At 46.5% G+C, this 19,502-nt stretch overlaps 1 protein-coding gene across 1 annotated transcript in view; it reads left to right on the top strand.

Annotated features, from left to right (window-relative positions):
- Window positions 1-19,502, top strand: part of LOC119394421 (cubilin) — a 230,161-nt gene that overhangs the window by 132,071 nt on the left and 78,588 nt on the right. Inside the window, exons 37-45 of the mRNA XM_037661722.2 lie at window positions 200-378; window positions 3,860-4,043; window positions 4,721-4,939; window positions 5,401-5,580; window positions 6,845-7,020; window positions 7,152-7,292; window positions 10,065-10,270; window positions 13,164-13,366; window positions 16,294-16,512. Coding sequence (XP_037517650.1) covers window positions 200-378; window positions 3,860-4,043; window positions 4,721-4,939; window positions 5,401-5,580; window positions 6,845-7,020; window positions 7,152-7,292; window positions 10,065-10,270; window positions 13,164-13,366; window positions 16,294-16,512 — 1,707 coding nt within the window. The remainder of the gene's footprint in view (window positions 1-199; window positions 379-3,859; window positions 4,044-4,720; window positions 4,940-5,400; window positions 5,581-6,844; window positions 7,021-7,151; window positions 7,293-10,064; window positions 10,271-13,163; window positions 13,367-16,293; window positions 16,513-19,502) is intronic.

Genomic DNA, 19,502 nt, shown 5'->3' with positions numbered 1-19,502 from the left:
TTGTATTATTTTTTTAAGTGCGTACTGCATCTTTGAAATTTTTACAGGACAAGCAAGCTTATTCTGCCATACGTTCAAATCACACCTGTGTTTCCCCATCAACGATTGCATAAGCCTCGTACACACGCATAAAGTTTTCAAAGAATCGCTCGGTGATTATGCGATGCGTGATCCGCGGTGCCCTTTCTCTCCTGTCCAGTGCGCACCGTGGACTTGGAAGGCACGTCGGGCGTGATCGAGTCGCCGCTGTACCCGCACGACGCCTTGGCGCTGGGAATCTTCACGTGGCGCCTGCACGTGCCCGATGACCTCTACCCGCGCATCAGCTGGGACACCATTTTCTTCACGGAACAGGAGTGCTGGACCAGCAGCCTCGTTGTACGTAACTACGAATGGCGAACGCCTTTCTTACCAAATCATTTAACGGACCTAGAAACAATGGGAAGCAATAGGAAACAAAATGAGACAGATTTGACCTTTCTCCCTATTGCATTGCTTAGTTCTAAACTGATCAGTATTACGTTGACGAAAATTTAATCTGGTGGCAATCCCACCAGGTGACCTGTCCCGAGCCGCACTTTATGGGCGACACGCGCAGCATGAAGCTGTTATTATGAAACCGTTAAGCGCACAAAGACGGGAACAAGAAGACGACACACAGAGCGCTACTTCCAACTGATGTTTATTGCAACACAAAAACGCCATATATGTAGTCTCTTCACTCAGAATTGGCTACTGCGCATGTTTGAGAGCTGAGCTATCAGCTTCTCTCTTATTCCTACACTCTCCTCTCTCCCTTTTTTTTTTTTCGCTAACGATAACAGGCTTTGTTAGCGCGCGCATGGTAACTGGGCGGTACAGAAAGAGCACTTGAATCACACCAAGCATTTCTTTAACAAGAATCATAAACATGCGCTCTCAAACATGCGCAGTAGCCAATTCTGAGTGAAGAGACTACATATATGGCGTTTTTGTGTTGCAATAAACATCAGTTGGAAGTAGCGCTCTGTGTGTCGTCTTCTTGTTCCCGTCTTTGTGCGCTTAACGGTTTCATAATGTCAGTGTACCAACTAGCTCGGACCCAGCCTCTTATTCAGTATGAAGCTGTTGTGCCTTAATGTTTGAACACAGCACGGAAGTTCCTTGCTTCAGATTCGCTGGGGCCCAATTGCCTTCCAGTCCGCCGCGGTGGTGTAGCGATTGCGGTGCTCCGCTGGTGACCTGAAGGTCGCGGGTTCGATCCCGGCCGCGGCGGTCGCATTTCGATGGAGGCCAAGTGGTAGAGGCCCGTGTACTGTGCGATGTCAGTGCACGTTAAAGAACGCCAGATGGTCGAAATTTTCGGAGCCCTCCCCTACTGCGTGCCTCGTAATCATGACGTGGTTTTGGGACGTTAAACCCCAGAAATTATTATTATTTTATTGCCTTCCAGAAAAGTTCCTTCAGGTTCTGTTCGTTGTTGTCCCAGCTATATTCAGTTCCTCCACGTGCGTTTGGAACCAAACCAGGGTTGTTCTCTTGAGGCAGGAAGTGGTGTTAGCCGGCAAAGAGTTGGGTCCCTCCACTTGCTCTTGCTAGGCTCGCTCGTATCCAGTTAGCCGCTCTTCGACATCCGGCATGGGTGCTGGAGTGAGCGCCAGTATATCGGAGGTAGGTATCGAAGACCTATTTGAGTTGTGTTTTCGCGGCCGAGACCAATTACCAGCGCCTCTCAATAGACATGATGGTAATAAACCACAAGATGATACGCTTTGATGTTCCACGGTGCGCCTCGTATGTATGCCACGCCTCCACCGAAGATGTCCTCGGGAAATTTCAAGAAATACAATATTTAAGCTAAGGTCATCAGCGAGGCCACAATAACAAATATGCCGAACCAAAGAGCACGTCGCCCTCTTCATCTTCATCCACGACATACGCTCTTCATAACGATGTAGTTATATTAAACAATAATTATTTACCATCTAAAATAATTAAGTGAATCTCCTAGCGCAACGAACGCTACGCATTAAAGGACCCCTTAAACCACCTCCGATATTTTTTTAGCATTTGAAGTGAACACGAGCATCGAGTTCAGAATGCCATCAAGATCATTATGCCAAACGCGGCAGCGCTATGAGTCGCGGGCGCGCCAGAAAATAAAAAATGCCCCCACCTCCCCGAAGGGAATCGTGAGGAAATGCGAATGCATTTCTTGCGCCGAGAGTACACGGCGTAGTAATCGCTTCACTCCATTTCTATATACGTGCGAGCGAGCGGACGGGGGAGTGGGGCGCAGGGAGGAGAGAGAGCGAACGGCGAGAGAAGGAGCGGCGAAGCACTGCACCTACCCTCTCTTACACTCTCTCCACACACACGGGAGCTCCGCCAAGCTCCCGCGATGCGAGCGCCCTCACACGCCAGAGCGCGCTCCTCCTCTCCACTTACTCTCCGCTACTCCACCCGCACCACCTGCTCCGGTTGCTAGGGGCGAGGATAAGCGCGCGCGCCCGCAGCTGTTGCTATGGGAGAGGGAGTGAGAGCGGAGAGATAACACCTGCCGGCGCGCGGACACCGACAGACGCCTGACATGCCCCGACTAAGAAATGCATTCGCATTTAAACAAAAGGAAAACAGTCCAGTGCTCCAATCGGGCCTTTAGGTGCTCCCAGCGTTGGTCATGACGTCACCAAGCGCATTTGGCCATACCAGCAACAACAAGAACCTGTTTGTCTGGTCGCATATTACGCGCGCTCCCTCCTCTTCTTCCTCGCAATGCGAGGAGGAACACTGTCAGGAGGAGAGACCAGCTGATTAACGGAGCTTAGCTAAGGACAGAGCGAAACGTACGAAGGCCGCTTTTGGATCATCAAACGCGCGTAACTCCGCTATCGCGGCACCGCTTCGAAAAATTCTCGCGGCTACAAGGCCCCAACTGCAACGCCGCAAATAAATTTGGATCTCTGTGTGGCCCCTTTAATCCTATATACATAATTTGAGCTAACTGAAGGTAGGCGCGTCTTTTTACGTTCATTCATTTATCTCTTTAATTGCCCATGAACAGCTTTCGGCCTTAGCAAGGGAGTGTTCACTTTTGTTACGTTACTTAAACAAGAGAGAAGAAAACCGAAAAGACGGCGGTACATGAATGCAACAAAAACAAAAGAGAGAGATCAGTCAAGGGCAAAAATAAGACAAAGAGCCCATATGAGAGCTAAAACTGTCAACAACACAACGCCAGGTATTTCTGTCACAATAAGTATGAGAGCTATAAAAGTACGAATTTAATTAACATATACTTGTCAATAAATGGGAGCGCGTTATAGTAGAACGCGATCTCAGGTTTTGTATCTAAAAGCTTCTGTATTTTATCCAATTACCTCATTAATCACAATTATTTTTCAGCTTCACAAATAATAAGCATAATCGAGAACTTCATATCACCACCGTGCCCAGCGCTGTCAAGAAGGTATAAGTTTTTTCAATCAAAGTTATCGTCCCTGCGAACGACAAGCGCAATGAGTGCGAGGAACAATGGCATGAACTGCAGTACTTCAAGTAAATAAGTGCTAATTGATCGGAAGTTTACAAGCGCTAATGCACACTATGACACCAAGAATTCAGTTTGTCTTATCTGACGCTGATTGTCAGATAACTGTTGCTGTGTTTAAAGATGTGAAAAAGTCACAAGCGGGAATCCTTACCAGAAAGGAGAAAAAAGAACGTATGCTTGTAGTTACTTAGCGTTTTTCTACTGAAAGAAAGTGCCCATTCAGTCATCTGCTTTTATTTTCTTATATTATGTTCTACACTTAAAAATAGGAGTGACTCACATGCTGAGGCTTGGATTCCAAACCTTATATTCCTTCCTTGCATTAAGCTCATGGATGGCATCGACGAGGGCTCGCCCGAGGTTGCGAAGTACTGCGGCAGCAGGAAGCCCGATCCCACGGTGCTTCGCTCATCGCACGTGCAACTTCGGTTCGTGTCAGGCGGAGGCTATGCAAAGTGGAAGATGCGATGGGAGGCCGTGAACAGCAGTTACCTGCCGACCATGGAGCAAGGTAATGCTGTTGAGGGGGTGCTGTCAGTCTGATATTGTAACTGAAAAGCGATGCTATGTTATGCTATGTGCTTATGTTCGCGAATGCAGCTTTGTGTTTGAAATAGGGGGTCTTCCAGGCTTTACAGTTAGCCCACTGACGCTTAGGCAAAAAACTTTAGCTCCAACGCAAGAAAAAAAAAAGAGGGGGGGGGTCTTCTTCCTGCCAGACAAGACGACTGATGTCGGGGCATAAAACGCATGCTGCTCAAATAAAAAACTTGAAAGGAGCATCAGCTAAATTAAAAAAAAAACTTTCTGAACAGACGTTTCGGATTTAGTTGGAGAAAATTTGAAGGGACTTTCTAAACAGACATTTCGGATTTAGTTGCTGGGTGTGTGATCAGCTATTGTTAGAAATGTTGTGTCAGCTATGTGTCGCGTGCTAAACAGTTTCGCTGGTCATCCACTTAGGCAAAACTGTCATCGCGCAGTTTCGTTTGTCCGTAATATGTCTTATACATCTATAAGGCCTGAATAGTGCCGTCGCAATAGTTAACTACAGGCAAAAACGCCAATGCGCTATCCCGTGCTATTGTGCAGAGCCCAAAGGGCGGACACAGTTTTATGTTTCTCTCTGACCACCTGCGTTCTCCAATTTCTCACGTGACCTGATTTCACCGCTGTGTGTGTCCGTAGGGTCTGTGTGCAACTTCAGAGTTCAGCTGGACAATGCGACTTCCGTCACCAACATCAGCTCGCCAGGCTTTCCAGAGTCGTACACGGACTACCTCAACTGCAGCTGGTCTCTAGTGGCGCCCTCAAGACGTGTCGCCAAGATCAGCTTTAACGTGGTTGACCTCAGAAGCTGGGAACTGATCGACAACTGCTTCTACGACTACATCAATGTCTACGATGGTTTGTTCATACTCTGTCTTGTCTATATTCTTATTATACAGCTTACCTCGTGATCTGGCAAAAGAAAGATGAAACGATTAGCAATCGCTGTACTGAGGTGATTGGACCGCTGTGGGCTCGAACCACTCTAAAAGCCAAAAGTTTTCTTATCCACAATGAATGTTAAATTTCATGACTCCTTTTTATCAAAAGAGTGTTAAAGCAAGGTGTCAAAGCATCTTGGTTTTTGACATATAAGAGTGAATTATACATAGTATCGTATGGTAGTTTTTGATGCATTTCATGGTACTTCTCTTTTTGCATTATTCATTTTTTGAAGCAGGACAGCTAGGTTATTGAATTTGGACGTATCAGCGTGCGACTAAACTTGTTCTAGTTACGCCTGAGAAAAATTGTGCTAATTAGTGACATTGAAGCAAACTACAATATTTCAATTTTTTTTTTTTTTTGACGTGCTACAGTGGATCCCACGACAAGTTCCGAGCAGCGCAATCTGAGAAGCATCTGCGGGCAGATAGCGAAGGCCGACCTGCCTGCTCCTCTGGTCAGCTCGACGCGATTCATGATGCTTCGATTTTGGAGCACTGACGCCAGTAGGAGCGAAGTGATCGGCAAAGGGTTCTCAGCCAGCTTCCAGTCAGGTACGTGCAATAACGTTATGCTCCAGTGGAGTGTGATACGTGTGGCCGAACGGTCCTACCCAAAAATACTTCGTCCAAGCTGTTGTAACTGCTGCAATCTCTGCTGCGCGCAGCTGAAGCTTTGTATTCAGCATGGCGAATTTTCATGGGTGTTCTGAAGCCACTACCCTCTACAGGAACAAAGGCGTGGGAAAGATGTCGATCGGCAGCCAAGAAGTCTGCGGGCTCAGCAAAAATACTTCGGTCCTAAATCGGAGGCGTCAGTCATGGTGGACAGTGTTAGGAAAGGGCGTTCTAAACTTGTCGAGGGGTGGGGGGAGATGTTCACCACATCGCCAATCTTAGGTAGGTCCTATTACCAACTTCATTATCTTCTTGACCTGTATACTCTTGGAATTTACCAAGTGTAAATAACGATTATGCATAACGAATGGCACAGATTCAAGCAAATGTTCTTGTTAAACTTACAAGATTCAACAGCAATTTCCTCCAGGGAAATTGTCAACTCAAGCGTGTCCTGGTCTCCCCCTTTCGACAAGAAGGGAAGCGCCTCTTCTTTGTTCTCTTCTTTCTTCTGGCGGGGGTTCGGCACACGGTTTTCAAAGGAAGGGAATGTTTCACCACTGCCCTTAAGAGGGCTGATTTGCGAGATGGCCGACACCCATGCCACTTAGGAACAAGTTCAAAAAGCCCACAAGGTAGGAGTGGTGCTCTTTTTACGAAACTTCTGGCGTTTTCAAACAAGACGATCATAAAAGCTTCGTGAAAGATACTTCCATGAATATCGCTTTCAAACTCTGGTCAGAAATTTCAACGCGCACACCAGCTTGCCAGATTATTCCACTGTTTTGAACTACGGCGTCTGTTATCACGACTGGAGTTTCAGCTCAGTGCCGTGCATGCATTCTTTATTGCGAGGTCTAAAAAGAATAAAGCCTGAGCCCGCACCAAAGGAATATAGCAGGCAATGCCAATTAGAAAAGAAAAATGTACAGGGCAGAGCCAAGTGAAATGTTGACGGGGAAGGAGGAGGGGACCCCAACCCCAGTAAGCCGGACAAAAAAAAACTACTGTTTATTGTTTACAGTAGTATTCTTGCTGCTAACATGTTTCACACAGTTTAATCTTCCTTGAAAGTGGCAGCTTAGGACTGGAGGCTGCTGCTTGTAATTCTGAAGTGCTTGCAGTGATAATTGTTGAAACATGAAAGTGTTAGGGCGCTAACTGCGGGAAAACGTGAATGACCTCGACGTAATCCGCGCAGTGTGCGGCGGCAACATTACCGAGCCTTCAGGCGTCATCCAAGAGAGTGATATTCTCGACTCGGAGATGCTATGTCGTTGGCGCATCACTTCGGACAGGAGGGTTCCGCTGAAGATCACTATCGAGAGCATCAACCTGCCATCCGACGGTGGGGCATGCAGGGAAACCTTCATTCAGGTACGAAAAGTAGCCAGTGAGTCATTGCTTGGAAATCCCGTTCCCTGCAGTATCTACTGCTACATACATGAACTAATATTTTGTCCAACTCAGGATGCATCAGCAAATGTGTATTTTATTTTTCCTCGCAGGTTCTCAATGGAGGACAGAGTGACTCGCCTCCTCTTGGCCAGGGCAAGTTCTGTGGCAGCTCGTCGAGGGTTCAGGAACTTCCTAAAACATCGTCAGCCACGGCATTCATCACCTACCGTCGCAACAGTCCGCAGAAAGGAGTACGTCATCTTGCATGAAACGTAGGGCTAGAAATGTGAAGTTAAATCTGGACTAAGCAGCCAAGTCGGTTGTTTCAAATATGCTTGATTTGTCAGCCTCCTGTCGTAAGTACAGAGTCCTATCGACTCCGCTTTACCCTCTGTGCAAAATGATTTATTATTGTATCAATTGTTTTGTGTATTCGTCTTATATTTACCGTTCTCTGCGTGCTGACAAGTGTGGTACAGTCGTATTTGCATTTCCCAAAGCTTTGATGTAATGTACGCACGCGACAGCGCAGATATCACTGGAAGGGAAGGACAATGTCTGTTGTCAGCGCGCGCTCGTACGAATGACCTTCTATACTTCTCTCGCCACTATCCCAATTTCAACTGTACTTTTTCAGAAAGCATACGTAATCGCAGGCTTAATGAAAATGTTATCTTATGCCATTAATGATTCCTGAAAAGCAGTGTTTGGTGCCACTCCAGAACTAAACCCAAGGTGCTGACGAAACTTTTTTTTTGCGTCTCTTTCTTCTATTCTTTTAATGTGGTAGAATTCACTGATATAAACATGGCTGTTGGGCATTTAAGGAAGTATGCACACAGCGAAGCCGCTGTTTTGGTTAAAGAAATGAATTGCGAGGGGAATATAGCATCTGCGCTAGTATCCGGCGGGATTGCGCGATGTCCGTTAACACATTGCACTATACGGGTGCTGTTGTAAAAAGCGGTTGCTTTGTTTCGCATAGCTGCACGTTTGTGCGTGCCTTTATAACGAACGGCATGCACCAGATATAAAAGTGTCTGGTATATTATATAGCGCAAACTGTGGCGCGTATGTATTTTGTTAACAGCTGTGTTGCGACAACGTAGCAGCAGCGCGAAACAGTAGAAGTAGCCGTTAGCAGTAGTAGATCATAAATTCGCGATAACTGCCGGTGTTGTGGCACTCACCCGGCTACGCTTCCGCATATGCTGTGGGAGTGCCCGGCACAGTACAGACACACTAACACCACGACCCTTTCGTCGAGGCTCTGCGGAGCTCCGCTCTCGACGAACAAACCTGGGCGACCCAGCACGCCCGTGAGGCGGCGGCGAGGCAAGCCCTTGACGTCCCCTCATGGTAGGCCTAGGCCTGGCCACCTAAACCTGCTGGTTTCTCCTAATAAAGTTTATTCCTCCTCCTCCTTACAGATGTTATGATTCAATAAATTTAATTGGAATATGATCACCTGATAATTATTCACTAATGATGCCTGAATTATGGAATAAAAACACTGCGTTGCAGAGATCCTTTACAGAATAATCAGTACTCCTGAATTTCTTATCTGAGCATTTACGGGGTGTAAGATTAGGATTGAAAAATAATGAGAGAGGGAAGGAAAACGTAATTCTCGCGTTACTTTGTCGTGTTTCTCCAGGTATTATCGTATAACATCAACCCTTTTACAGCGGATCTGCCATGCTTTTCGTTATGCCATTACGTTTTCGCAGAAACTATCATCATCATGAATGGCAGTAACTCTGCCGGCGCACGCTCTCTTCGACCTCTTCCTTTTCTGCTTCCCTCCCCGAACATGTGCGCGTGGCGCGCGCTTTCCCGCTGCGCCGATTTGTTCGGTGTGGGATGCGATAACTCGGATGGGCGAGAGAACGAGTGCAAAGAGAGAGAGAGAGAGAGAAAGAGATAGAAAGAGAAATAGAGAAACAAAAGGATAGAGAGACAGCGGAAGAAAGAAATAGAGACGAAGAAAGGAAAGAAAGAGAAAAAAATGTAGAAAGACCGAGAAAGAAATACGGAGAGAGAGAAAGAGATACAAAGAAACAGACAAGAAAAAGAGATAGAAAAAACAGAGAGCAGGAGAGAAGGTGAGAAATAAAGAGAGAAAGAAAGAAATGGAAAGAGAGAGAGATAGAAAGAAATAGGAAGCAAGAAATAGTCAGAGGGAGAAAGAAAGGGAAGAAAGTGCAAAAGGATAGTAAGAGAAACAAAGAAATAGAAAGAAACGGCGACAATGAAGAGATAGAAAAATTGGAGAGAAAGAAATGGAAATAAAGGAAGAAAGAAAGAGAAAAATAAAGAGAAAACAAGGAAGGCCACCCAGCTCCGTTGTTCCTTCAGGCTTGGCACCACTCGTGCAAAGCCGTTTTGATTTTTTTTATATTGTGCAATTTTTCTTACAGTTTAACGCTTGCAGAGTCGCTGCTGTGGGAAATCAGCTGTAGCCCTCTTCATGCGGGCGATTTTTCGAACTTCCCTGCAAAACTGCAAGTTTGGTGTGGATGCAGAAACAATAACAGCCTCGCGGTGGTCCCCCCTGCTTGTTTGTTGTTGTTCTTTTTTTCTTTTTTTTTGTTTGGAGCAGGCTGTTCAAAAAGAAACAAGGTTTTCACGATAGCTGTTCCTGAATTGTTTGCTTTGCTTTGTTTGAAGTGATTTCGTCGAAGGGCTCTGAAGGCCATGTATGAGTCAGCCTTACAGTAGGCGCAATTAAATGCACAAATCCTTGCATCACAATTGTTGAATAGTTGCCTCTAGAAGAGCATCGAGAAGTTCGCATGTGCGGAAATCTCATGGTGACAAAAAACGCATGTAAAATTGTTGCACATTAAACAGGGACTCTAGTCGTAGTGTTCAGCACCTTTTTGAACTTGCCCATCTTGTCCCCAACTTGTACCGCAGGTGTTTTCATGAATATTGAAAGGATCCGATACAGTTTCGAGCACTCATTTAGGGATATCCGTAGTTCGTCTCACTCGATTCAATTCCCACTGCTTCTCTCGCAGCAATTCCGGCTGAGGTGGGAGGAATCGGGCATCGAGTGCGGCGGCCCTGTTCGGTTGAGCAGGGAGGTCAAGACACGTGAGCTGACGTCGCCGGGCTATCCTCACGGCGCGCCCGCGCATGCTGTCACCTGCGACTGGACCGTCTCGGGTCCGCCCAGGTCGCGCATCAGGGTGGACTTCCCCGACTCCTTCCACATGCGCCACGGGTGAGGAGCGGCTCCATCACTTGCGATGCGCCGCTACCTTACGTTGGAAACTGGGGTAGAACGACCATTGCTTTATGCTGGAGAGGTTAATGTAGCCTTTTGCGGGGAAATACGAATAGGAAACGCGGAGAAAAGTAGTTGAACAAGGCTGTAGGCAAATAGCATCGGCGCTGACACTTTCGCGCTAGTATCGTGTAGGTTCTTTGTACTGTGCAGCCAGGGCGAATGCAAGCTTCAAATTTCCCAAAGGCAATCCCCTTTTCTACGTAGAGTAGCACGCAGGCTTCGCTTAAGTTTCAGCGCAAGGGAACACGAGCACGCGAAAGAAGACACGAGGACACGGTGCTATTAACATCTGAGGGTGCATTGCACATGCATGGTCACAGCACAAATACCAATGTACATGTGTTTCCTAGTGTGTGTTTGCGCTAACAGATAAGAAATGCAGTACCAACTAGCCTACCAGTCGGTTTTATAGCACGTCAGCGCCTACGTATACGCTGACAAGATCAACTGTAATGCAATAAGGGAAGAATACAGGGAATAAAGAGAAGATAGAAGATTATCTGCCATTGATCACACATGGGACCCTAAAAATAGCGCTAAGTGAGCGCTAGTAATTGCTGCATGATGACAATGAAGCGCACAGTTTTAGGCTTTTTTGATAGCCACCGCAATCCAGAAGTTAAAGCTGCAGACGACCGTGCGTTAGTAGAAGTCATGCGAATTCAGTACATGCATACCTAGTCACCAGATGATACCAACTCACACTGATATTCCCAATATGGCAACTCCAGTTAAGATGGAAGCGCATGAATCTTAAAAAGTATTAGGTGCACATATTCAAGTAATGCACTCGCAGGTGGTGCCTACTATTTTTTTTTAATATTTGAAGGCGCGCATTCATTTCTCGGATGTTCTCCAAAAAGAACAAAATACAGATCTGCATGTTCATTTATTATACGAAAACAAACGCCACTAATTGCAGCAATTATCAGTGAACACCTTTGCGTTTGCTTCAATGCGAGGACCGGTATATAGCCTAAGTTTTTAGAAATAACGACGCTTTCTTGCGCAAAATCAATACTACCACAAAAACTTTAGAACAGCGTCTTTCCTCTGATCATTTTGTTAACAGGTCTGTTTTAGAATATTTAAGCAAGTTTTCCGTAAGAAACTTCGAGGATGCTTGAGCTTCGCCTTCAAGAGTAGAACGCGGTAGGGTAATCGGGCCCACCGCCTTCTCAACAGCTAGCCTAGCTTCGCTTCTCGCTGGACACCTCAACCGTGCCGCGAGGAAAGAAACGTCTCTGTAAATTGGCCGTTTCAAACTATCCTAGAATGCCTGCGGCTAGTACAATGGAGAAGTGCCTTTCGCGCATTGGCGAAGTACCCAATGCGCGTCCGTAAGGCAGCACGTGCACCCGCGCAGCTGCACACGTTGTTGATGCTGCTGCTGATAAGAATGAGAAATCATGCCGATGTGCTTTGGAATTGGTGGGCCTCTAGACCAACCACTTGTTGCGCAATTCACATGTTTTGACGCCTGGTGCGATACTACGCTTCTGCGACGCCATATTATTTGCGTTTCGGACACTCTTCGCACTACATGACATTCATATACTTTTTCTTTTTTTTTTTACAATTTCGAGCACGGGCGTGCCTTTGTGGTAGAACACCTCCTTGCACGCAGAAGCTGTGGGTTCGATTCTCATCGAACCGGAGATTTATATAATTTTTTTATTTGCATCTATCTCGAATTTTCGCTCACGCAAGACGCTAATTTTTCGCTCACAAACAGCGACGCCCACACCGGAATTTCGGCGAAACGAGCTCCTTAACGCTATCGCGTTGAAACAGTTCGCGCTGTCTGTTGTACGTTCCCGTCCCGGTGTGAAGACGTTCGTTTGTTTATTTATACAAACGATCGTTTTAATTCCAAACTATGCTGGAAAATTTTCATCAGAAATGGTGCCCAGCTAATAAAGCGAGATAAAAGGAATGAACGTCGCTACTGTAACGTTACGCTGACGTCGCTTTCAAGGACAGCAGAGGTACCGCGAAATAACACGCAGTGAATGAATCGCGTTGCAAAAACAGTGTCTAATACAATGGGAGGCATGCTGGATGATTCGTCTTTTTTTATTTTATTTTTTTTGCTTTCTCTTTAGTTTTAAGTTGGTATTACAACTTGGAACGCCGAACAATTACGAACCAGCTTCATACTCTTGTGTAAAAGCATGCTAAGCGCCAAAGCTGACCTTGTAATTCTCATACTGGTACAGCGCAACGGGGAAAGGGAAGAGATCCGAGACGGCCAAAAGGAACAGAACGCTGGCTTCCAACCACAGACGTGCGCAGGGTTGTCCGATAGGGGGCGAGGATGTTTTACCGCCTCTTCCCGTCCCCCCCCCCCTCCCTCAATGCCATATCTTTCGAGTGCGAGAGAAAACCTTCGCGATGGATGCAAAAAAAAAAATAAAATTAAACATGATATGGTTCCCAGAGCGGCTTTCTGGGTGTAAATGAGATAATTAAACTGGTCCTTGAACGCAACACCTGGGGCCTTCGGCCGCCATGATCGTTAAAACCCTGCATGGCCATAACCCTGCACGGTACTGCACTTTAAGCAATGACGGAGCAGGTCCTACTGCGTGAAGCTGTGGGGCTGACTTGGTGTTCCTCCTTCGATAATTAGGTGGCCCGGCCGCCCCCTGCCCGTGCGCACGCCTATGCTTCCAGCATTTGGAAGTCAGTGCTATATTTCTTTTGTCCATCGAAGCTGTCCCTTGCCTTGAGCTGTACAAGCTTCATAATAACAAACCAACTTGCCTAATCCTTAACATTAGTAGACTGACCCTGTAAGTCATAGAGGACTCTTTTCCATTCGCAGTTGCCACGATGAACCCAATGAGCGTCGCAAGGACTACGTCGAGGTGTTTGATGGTGGCACCGCCAACGCACCGTCTCTTGGTTTATTCTGTGGTTCGGACCGCGGCGACAGCCTCGTGAGCTCCGGAAACCTGATCGCGCTACGCTACGTGCAAACCAACGCTGCGGGAGACTTCCTCGGATTCAGGTCTACAGTTACGCTAGGTACGTCGCGGCGCCCTACTCGCTTTCGCTTCCATTCTAGGGCAGCATTTTCCACAGAAATCAACCTTTCATTTCTTAGTGGGGAAGCTCATTCTTCTGGACTGGCATAGAGTAGTGATTTCAGCGGTCTCCCTAGAGGCTCCGCAAAATCGCTTTACGTCAATTAAGGTCGGCTAACGTGAGCACTTTCGCTGTTGCTGATGTGCCAAGCATTGACCATAAGAGGCGCTTCTTGGTTCTTACGTCTGAATCAAACAATGCTGGCTTCAGATATTGTAATGAATTTACATTCGTGATAGCGCGACGAAGGTTAGATGGTGTTTCCCCGGTTAACTGCATTTTATATCCTGTTGAACTTTGATGAACAAAATGGCCTATCTACCCGACATGGCAGCGAAACGTTCCTCCTGAAACGTTCCTCATGTGATTCCAATAATTCCACATGTTTCCGTAAGATTCTTACGGAAATATATGCCAAGTATATGGAAACTATATCAAACACATATGGATTCCGTAAGGAAACATATAGAATTATTGGAGTGCCATACAGAACGCATCTTTAGGGAAGCTACAAAAACATTATATGCTACTCCCATATAAAATTAATTGGACAGATATGACCATGTTTCAGACCGAGACAGGTGAACGACAAATCTCACTACGGTTTTTAGGGTATTCCCATGATGGCGCAGCACTAGGTAGCAAAATCGCAGAGACTGTGGTGCCAAATTTTTCTGTGTGTATAAAACACCAATACAACAAGTAGCACCACTTTGTCCTGTAGATGTTGCAGAGTAACGTCATCGTTCTCCCAGACACAGAGAGAGATAGAGCATAGAGAGCATAGAGGGCAGCGGAGTCAACGATACAAGCTTTCGGTTTGCAACCCTACTCTAGGGTTAAGGGAACGGAGAGCAGTAATAGAGAAAGCGTGAGTGTGCAAGAGAGAGGGAGCGAGATCTGCACGCGCACAAATGAATTCACAGAGGGAATATAGATTGTTGTTCAGACAGGCATTTTCAAAAAAAGAAAACTGTAGCAGGGCACGAAAGGCGAGGATGGAGGACAGAGGATGGAGCCTCTGTCCAAGAACGAGCATCTGAAAAAAAAGATGGTTGATCCCTCCGTCATAGGAATCGGAATAACACGAAAGTAAAGCGTGCCCTTACAGAAGTAACGGAATGCTTACTGCACATTGATATAAGAGAGTCTGTACAATGTAATGTCTGGCAGCTATAGCACCGTTTAACGTGGATGCACCCACTTTGATGATTGGTGGTACATCTCCATCCCGACAACTAACGTCCATGTTAAATGATTAAACAAATCCTTGTGGTAGCTGTGGTAGTCAACGGCGAGAGCGTAATCAGAGAACGAGGTGTGATAGCCAGAAGAGCGTTGCATATTGGACGCAAAACTTGGTCGACATCCCGCGGCATGTTAAAATGTGATTGAATACCACGGCCAGACTAGAGGGAAACGCAAAGCGCGTCGTGCCGCCCCGGTAGTCCGGCCGCGATTTTTCTCGGGGCGAGCGCGTGAGCGGGGAACGCGGTGTCATAGCAGGTGAAGCAGGCGCGCATCGCAGAGCTATTTTTGGTTTGGATTAGCGTGATGCTATGAGCGAGGCCGACGCTTTTACGACGCTTGGGCTAAGATCGCCACCTCGTGGTGTGTTAAGGCATTGACAAAATTGAACTTCTATTGAAAACGCGCCGAATGGGACGGACATGTAACGCGTTGCAGGTGCTAATCAGGGAGGCCACAGTAATGACGAATTACTTTACATTACCGCTACCAGAGGGCAACACCTACCCGCCGACCGGGAGAGTGGTAGATATAAAAGGCGAGTTTGTAAAGTCTCTGGAGTTTGTGACCGTGGCGCAGTGGATAGCGTGCCCGGCGGACCAAGCGGTCGTGGGTTCGACGCCCGTTGCGGAACTTTTTTTCTTTGCCATCTGATCGTGTAAATTTTTTCGACATCATTTCCGTGACGGAAATACGTCACTGAAATCTTGGTGGACCCCGGCATAAACACTTTCGTGTTAAAATGATACGCTAGAGTCCAGTCGGCTTAGTGCTACCTGTAAAGAGATGCGCTGGACGTTGTATCGAGAGTAAGTGCACGAAGGTACTAGAGCTTCTTGCCAAACTTTCAGCGTGAAATATAGCATAGTACAATTGGAATCAACAAGCATTAGCACCTCAACCACCTTGGCAATGTTAAAAAAGACGTGCATTTGCCTACGTTTTCACCTCCTGGCCTCGAACAATTTTGCTTGTTCAAGTCGCTCATTTCCAGCCTTACATCTTGAAATGACTATGCATGTATGTCAAGCTTCCTTTTAAGCACTCAGATAAGTGTGACTGCTTAGAAATATAAAGGTCAACAGAGGTAGGTTAATGGCAATGACAGAGCAGCAACAACTTCAAAAGTCAGCAAGTGCGAAGGAGGAAGAGCGAGAAAGTCCGGTATGCTACTCCACACTGAGGTTAAAACTGAAAGGCCGGCAATGAGAGAAGGAGAGGGGGCATGTGATTGTAGCGTCAGCGTCTTTTATAGTTATTTTAGCGGAAGAATATTCCGTGCACTCAATTCATACAAGCACATTTGCATGTGTATTTTGGACACCGCGCAGCATATGCCTAAGGGCAGGCTTTCAGATTAAAAAAAGTCATTTGACTCTTTTCCAGGAGTCATACACATGTATTACCATCTATGTGACTCCTTTTAAAGAGACACATCAACTCTCCTTGGAGATCCCTATACTCTTAAAACGTGTCTCTTTAAAGAGAGTCATTTACGTGGCAGGTCAGGACTCACCGAAAAGAGTAGCACATACTTTTCTTTTTTTCTTAGCGTGCACCAATAGGCGACCCTATCGCACCGTGAGTAAGCAGCGTCCATGTTTACGCGTCTGGTGCAGCCGAGTGCGGCGGCACCCTGTGGCCTTTCAACGAGCGCAGCCGAAACCTAGAGGAGCTGCGTGAGAAGCTGGCCGAAGGCTCGTTCTTCGACTGCGCTTGGCAGCTGCGCTCCCTGGACCAGACGGTGGCCGCGCTCACCGTCAGGGGGCTCACCCTCGCAGACAGCCCCGGATGTACTGGCATGGACTTCCTCGAGGTGCGCGACGGAAACCGTACCGGTGAGTTTTGAGGTTTTTTGAAAACCACGACATTTTGAGGATGGGTGATACTGGTTATTGGCCTGTTTTTAATTATAAGAGAAAGGTTTATTAGCCTGGTTTAGCTATTTATAAGGAGTTGTATTCACCTATTTTTACTAGAAATGGGAAATTTTCTTAGCCTATATTACCTATTAATAGGAAGTCTTGTTAGCCTAATTTGCCTAATAATGCGAGCTTCTGGCCCGGGCGCTCCTATCTAAATACACTCGAACGGGAACAGCAGTTTGGTGATCACTATGGCAATTTCGATTAGGTGTTTGTTTTTCATTTTAGATACGAACTTAAAATTAGTACCCGTAGCAATACAGTCATTTCGGCTAGTCGGTATCGATTCATCTTAAGGGTACTGAAGGGGAGGCGCAAGTCAAAACAGAGACACAAAAAGGAGACCGACCACACAGGCGCACGCTCGCAACTGGCAGTTTATTGAAAATGCAAACACATATAGAGCTAACAAGTTGGGCACGTTGTTCAGGTGCGCGCAGGAAGTCTACCTTCAATATATGTCCCTATTTTAAATAAAATTTACAAATGCATTATTGAGCAACATAAAACGATACCATAGTTTACGTAATATACGCCGTTGTGAATTTTCAAGTTGGTTTGTGAAGGGCGTTTTTGGAGAATCCGTGTGATTTAACATTGCAACATTTTTATGCAAGATGCAAATTCACACGTAAAAAGAGATCTCCTGATATGCTCTAATGCACGTATCCTATAAAACTGCGATATCAATGTATAGTTATTGCCCTCACCTTTGTACTGCTTGTTTTTTTTTTGTCTGCGCAGTTAAAGGTTGCTTTTAGGCTGAGACTATTCAGAACAATATCAATATGCGTTAGCTGGTGTGCGCGCTATCTGGGCAGCCATCAGCGGGCGGCTCGTATACCCTTCTACGAGCTGCGCTCCCAACGCGGAGAGTCTGTGGGGAAAGAACACCTCTGCCTGGAGCGGCCGTATTCTCTTACACAAGCGTTTTATAGAGTTACCGAAATCGGATCCAAAAGAGTTAGCTGCCAGCCTCACTTCGTATACCATTACAATTTGTTGCTATCGCATTCATTGATTCGCCTTTGCGATGAAATTATGAGTTGTTTTCGTCGGCTACTCATACGTAATCTATTCAGGTTATTTGACCACCTCATCTCGGCATTGGATGGCAACGGAATTTCGTCGTAATATTCAAATATTAGTAAGTGGATATTTATATATATGTATTGCTCAGTAATAAAAGGAACGACGACAATTTCAGATATTCTTCTCTTGTCACGTACTGCGTGAATGTTATTGAATGTGTATAGGCAGGTAATAGGGAGTTTTAGCTTGTAACGTATACTTCTTTACGTTACCGTGTTACCGGATACCGGATGGAATCTGCGCATGCGCGAACCTTTACGGAACGTAAACTACTCGCCGGATAGGCTTTACGTTTACGGCCCTATCTCGCAAATCCACCTTCGTTCGTGGCTACTCGCGATATCCGCTTCGCGGAGACTTCAACCGCCGAGTCAAAATAAGCCGAAGTGCGAGCGCCGCTTACGATCACCTTATTTCAGCCGGATTACGGAGGCTAGAGCGACGTAGAATACCGAATCCGCAAACGTGAGAGGCCTAAAGACGCTGACAAGCTGGATAGGTGGCGCCATATAGCGGGGCCAAGGTGTACCAGGCGAGCACAAAATTGTTATTTCAGAAACATTGGGCATTCTACTCCCAATGTAAACGCCTTGCAACGGCATTATTAGATGCGAAGTATCTTATGGCGGAGTTCAATCCGGTGGTGGTGGTGGTGTGCGGCGTGACCACCCTTACTGCGCATGCGCATACCCTCTCCACTCACCCTCTCCACTTTCCCTCTCCCCTCCCCCTCTCCACTTCCCCTCTCCCTTCCCCCTTTCCACTCTTCCTCTGAAACGCGGGCTAGACATGCCGAAATTCTTTCCTGCGCAACGCCGCGATGAGCACCAGCGCATGCGCGTCCCCTCCCCCTCTCTCTCCTCTCCTACGCTGCCCCCCTCTCGCACGCCTGCCGACTGCGTTCCCCGCTCGCCCTGTGAGAATTAACGGCCAGGCTAGAGGGAAGACAAGACGCGCGTAACGTTCCTCTTCGCGTTCCACGACGCGAGGTCGGTAGCATGCCCAAGGAACGCCAACGGAACGCGATCGTGCAAGTGCTCCGGCTTCGCATCGCCTCATGGTCCCCTTTAGCGGGAAATGGTGTAATTTTTTACGAATGAGTTGCCTTTTTAATCATTTTTCCCCTCAAAAGCACTAAGCGAAAACAAACGTGTCCATGATTGTGGTGGCGAGAAGCGTCACACAATGTCGACACCATCGCGCGGTAACCTGGTATTGCTACACCCCTTTGCTTATACCGGAATAGTGACACGCTAAAAACCTCTCTTATGATTTTGCCGCAGCGTAATTCAATATTATCTAAATAAATGTAGTTTAAATGCTGTTATCACCACCATTTAGTGGTTTGTGCAAACGTAAAGGTTTACGTTTGGGCAGCTAAAAAACTTTACTAAAACTGGAGTTCCGGTAAAACGGTAAGCGTAATCCAGTAACGGTAACGTAAAGTAGTATACGTTACAAGCTAAAACTCCCTAATATCAGCAAATCGTGCGACAGTCTGCAAGGACTTCCGAGCTTATTTCTGTCAGCCGAAAGAAATCTGGAAGAGACCAGTCATGATGTGTGTCAGTCACGGATACGGAGCTTATTCCGTTCAATACACTGCCTGTGCGGAACCTTTGTTTGAACACGTCAGCTCTAGTTTTAAGACCGTGCAGTACTAGATGAGAAGTTCAACGCAGACATGCTGGCAGTCCACCATTTGCAGATTAACTTCAGTAGCGCTGCAAACAAGTCGCTACACGTGATGAATGGCTTTGACTGAAAGTACAACTGTGATAACTGCTAAAAATAGCGAGGAGGAATCTCTT

Source organism: Rhipicephalus sanguineus, chromosome 5 (assembly GCF_013339695.2).
Source record: "Rhipicephalus sanguineus isolate Rsan-2018 chromosome 5, BIME_Rsan_1.4, whole genome shotgun sequence".
In the NCBI taxonomy this organism is placed as follows: Eukaryota; Metazoa; Arthropoda; class Arachnida; order Ixodida; family Ixodidae; genus Rhipicephalus; species Rhipicephalus sanguineus.
The sequence above is the reverse complement of the archived record's forward strand: the minus strand, read 5'-3'. Positions and strand labels throughout refer to the sequence as shown.